Source organism: Lampetra planeri, chromosome 27 (assembly GCF_965212315.1).
Source record: "Lampetra planeri chromosome 27, kcLamPlan1.2.h2, whole genome shotgun sequence".
Lineage (NCBI taxonomy): Eukaryota > Metazoa > Chordata > Hyperoartia > Petromyzontiformes > Petromyzontidae > Lampetra > Lampetra planeri.
This window is the reverse complement of record NC_136133.1, coordinates 678,719-682,513: the sequence shown is the minus strand read 5'-3', so window position 1 is coordinate 682,513 and position 3,795 is coordinate 678,719. Positions and strand designations below refer to the sequence as shown.

The 3,795-nt window shown below is 60.1% G+C and overlaps 1 protein-coding gene across 1 annotated transcript in view; it reads left to right on the top strand.

The window, feature by feature from the left end:
- The window catches only part of LOC144727886 (midkine-B-like), a 4,708-nt gene extending 1,520 nt beyond the window's left edge, over positions 1–3,188 (top strand). Inside the window, exons 2-4 of the mRNA XM_078607023.1 lie at positions 36–215; positions 2,233–2,394; positions 3,039–3,188. Of these exons, the coding sequence (XP_078463149.1) occupies positions 36–215; positions 2,233–2,394; positions 3,039–3,178 (482 nt within the window). The 3' untranslated portion in view covers positions 3,179–3,188. The remainder of the gene's footprint in view (positions 1–35; positions 216–2,232; positions 2,395–3,038) is intronic.
- The last annotated feature ends 607 nt before the right edge of the window (positions 3,189–3,795 follow it).

Sequence of the window (3,795 nt, the reverse complement as noted above, 5' to 3'; positions counted from 1 at the left end):
GGAGAGGTCCCCGCGGAGGCCCCGGGCGGGGTGAGTGGGGGGGGTCGTGGCGGCCGGGTGCGGGCCCTGGCAGTGGGGGCCGTGCGTGCCCACGGCGGGCGACTGCGGCCCGGGGAGCCGCGAGAGCACCCGGGGGGGCCCGGGGGGGCCCTGCCCCCTCGAGACGCAGCGCTTCCGCTGCAAGTTCCCCTGCAACTGGAAGAAGGAGTTTGGAGGTGAGCGAGCCGGCGAGCGTGCAGGCGGTGCCACTGCACCGGGTGGGAGCGGGTGGGGACGGCAATTGGACAAGGGGTGGTACCATTCCATATGTTGCACCAGGGCCCATGCCAGACGCGGTGTGTACGTGCGTGTGTTGAACTCCTTTCGCGCCGTACGTAGCCAGCCGTGCTAATGGGAGGTGCGGGGGAAGGACAACAAACGAAACACAAGGCAGGGATGGGGAAGCATTTCCGAATAGTGATTTAAATTCGTAAAGTGGTGCATTTCATCCGTAGATCCCACCAATGCGCCACCGTGAATGGAAAGCCAGGAAATTAACAGACTCTGCAGGGTGAACGGCCAGAACGAGGGGCTAGAGGCCACTTTAAAGGTTCCAGAGGTCTGTTCATAAGTCGATTTGTTCGCAAGTCCAACTTTACTGTTGTCGATTCCAAACGTTGTCTGACGTGTACACTAAACACGGGGAATGGCTTTAAAAGTTGTATAATCCCCTGTAGAGGTACATGCCACTGGTTCTTCACGTTCTGCAGATGTAGATGCCACCACCGCCATCTATTATTGCGCGAGGCGGTTAAACTTACGACTCTCGGTCCGAATAGGCAACTGGACATTCGGGACAGATTTGTTCGTATCTCTGAAAGATCGTAAGTCGAGTGTTCGTAAGTAGAGGAGTCCCTGGCCACACACTGCTTCACGCACGGAGGGAGTGTCGTTGGGGAGGTCGTGTATCTGTCGGGGTGCACAAACCTCGTCCTCACAGGCCACGATCGCGGCAGTGGCGCTCACAACATCGCCATGAAATTACCAGCCCCGTGCACGATCCGAACTACAGAGTACAACCTGTAATTGCCTCGGCCGCGCTGTGGGTTAACTCGTGGCTGGCCGGCCGCTGGTGGGTGTTGCGGTTGGCCCGTGGCACCGTGGTTCGCAATCGGCGAGTTCAAAGTGCAGTCAGAGGTCAACTCGGCTGTCGATGCCTCCCGGGTCGATAAAATCAGTACCGCTTTGTGAGAAGTCAAGAGTGGAAATTTTGTGGATTGCATCAACCTCGCAAATCTGAGTGTTGGATTTGCATCGCTGGCTCAGGGAAACCACATTGACTTTTTTTTGGGCACTTAATTACTCGCATCAGCTGTCAGGGACATTTGAACAAATAAGTAATTTTACGGTCAATTGAACGTTTTTAATAACAGAGGGCAGAGTCTCCGATTGGCTGTGGAGAGCAGGGAGAGGATTGTGGGAGTGAGTGGGGATTTGCGTTGGAGTGAGCGATGGGTGTGTGGGGAGAACACAGCGGGAAGGGATGTCATCTCTCCTGCTCAGGGCAGACGAGAGATGATGAGAGCCGGGAGGCACACGGGGAGACAAGTAGAGATGGATGCAGAAGAGAGACACAGATAGACACATAGAGAGAGAGACACAGAGAGACACAGAGAGAGACACACATAGAGAGAGAGACGCTGAGATATGGAGATACAGGCACAGAGAGAGGCATGGGGGCTGTGTGTGGGGGGTGGGGGCTGTGTGTGTGTGGGGTGGGGGCTGTGTGTGTGTGGGGTGGGGGCTGTGTGTGGGGTGGGGGCTGTGTGTGTGGGGTGGGGGCTGTGTGTGGGTGGGGTGGGGGCTGTGTGTGGGGGTGGGGGCTGTGTGTGGGGTAGGGGCTGTGTGTGTGGGGTGGGGGCTGTGTGTGGGGGGTGGGGGCTGTGTGTGTGGGGGGTGGGGGCTGCGTTGTGAACGCGGCCTTCGGCTCACGGCCAACACCGCCAGTGACGATTTTCTGAATCGGTCCTGGGCCTCCCCTAGGTCGACTCAGCCTCAAATGAGTATCTTGTGCGATGTGTAGTAAAACATCGCCACGAGAGGGATACAAAGGCGGACGGGCGTGGTGCTGGCCACACCCCCGCCGCCACCCCCTGGTGTGCCGCTCGCAAACAGGACTTAACCCACCGGTCTGCCGAGGTTATCCGGCGGGGGTGTGGGAGTGTGCGTGATCTTTTGTCTTTGTGTTCGCAGCCGACTGCAAGTACCACTTCGAGTCGTGGGGGGAGTGCGAGCGAGAGGCGCGCGTCAAGTGGCGCGCGGGGACCCTGAAGCGCGCCCTGCACGGCGCCTCGTGCGCCACCAGCGTGCGAGCGCGCAAGCCGTGCTCGCCGCAGCGCCCCGCGGGCACGCGAGGTGGGGAGGGAGACGCGGGGAGGGAGACACGGGGAGGGAGGCACGGGGAGGGAGACGCGGGGAGGGAGACGCGGGGAGGGAGACACGGGGAGGGAGACGCGGGGAGAGAGACGCGGGGAGAGAGACACGGGGAGAGAGACACGGGGAGAGAGACACGGGGAGGGAGACGCGGGGAGAGAGACGCGGGGAGAGAGACACGGGGAGGGAGACACGGGGAGAGAGACACGGGGAGAGAGACGCGGGGAGAGAGACACGGGGAGAGAGACACGGGGAGAGAGACACGGGGAGGGAGACGCGGGGAGGGAGTCGCGGGGAGGGAGGCACGGGGAGGGAGACACGGGGAGGGAGACACGTGGAGAGAGACACGGGGAAAAGTCACGGTTATGGTAGGGGGTGATGGGGGAGGTGATGGGGGGGGGGGGTGATGGGGGGTAGTGAGGGGGGGGTGATGGGGGGGTGATGGGTGGGGGGTGATGGGAGGGGTGATGGGAGGGGTGATAGGAGGGGTGATGGGGAGGGGTGATGGGGGGGGTAATGGGGGGGGTAATGGTGGAGGTGATGGGGGGGGGGGTGATGGGGGAGGTGATGGGGGAGGTGATGGGGGGGGGGTGATGATGCCACTCTCTTCTGACTGTCGCCTGCAGGCCCCAAAATCCGCAAGCAGAAGGGGGGCAAGCGGGGCCGGGGAGGTCCCGCTGAGCGGCGCCGCGAGGGCCCAGGCGGTGACGGGGACACGATGACCACCACCACCACCACGACCACGCGGGAGACCGGCACCCGCTGAGGCCCGCCGGGTGGAGGGGGAGGGGGGCCAGGTCGGAGCCTCGGATTGGGGGGGCGGGGGTCAGCGTAGGTCGTGAGATGTAGGGGGGGGGGGTCTGGGTCGTCTAGGCCAGCAGGGGACTTGGTGGTGGGGGGGGGGGTGGATGGATGAGAGATCCACCACCACCACCCCCCCCCCCATAAAACCCTCACGTTTTATTAATATTTGAATGCTTCGCTGACAGAGTAACAACTAATTATAGCAATGGCTAAACACGACAGCGAGGACACTGCGAGATGGGGACGGCACTGCGGCAGAGTCAACTGCACACCTTCGTGTCTCTTCATCACTCATCGTTCGCTTCCATCGCGATTTGCAAAAAACAACTTTGACGCCTGTTCAATCGTGTTGTGCAACAATTAGCTGCCCTTCAGTGAATTCTGTTTTTTTTATTGTAATTCATAACACATTACATTTGGCCCGATCACTGACATTAAAGCTAAACATTAGGGTTAAGGCCATTTTAATATATATAAAAACATTGGAATCATAGCGACTGTCATTCTCTTTAACGAAGAACGGGGGGCCCAAATCACGAGGAATCACTTCGTTCGTGGCATTTTGGCGGAATGATATTT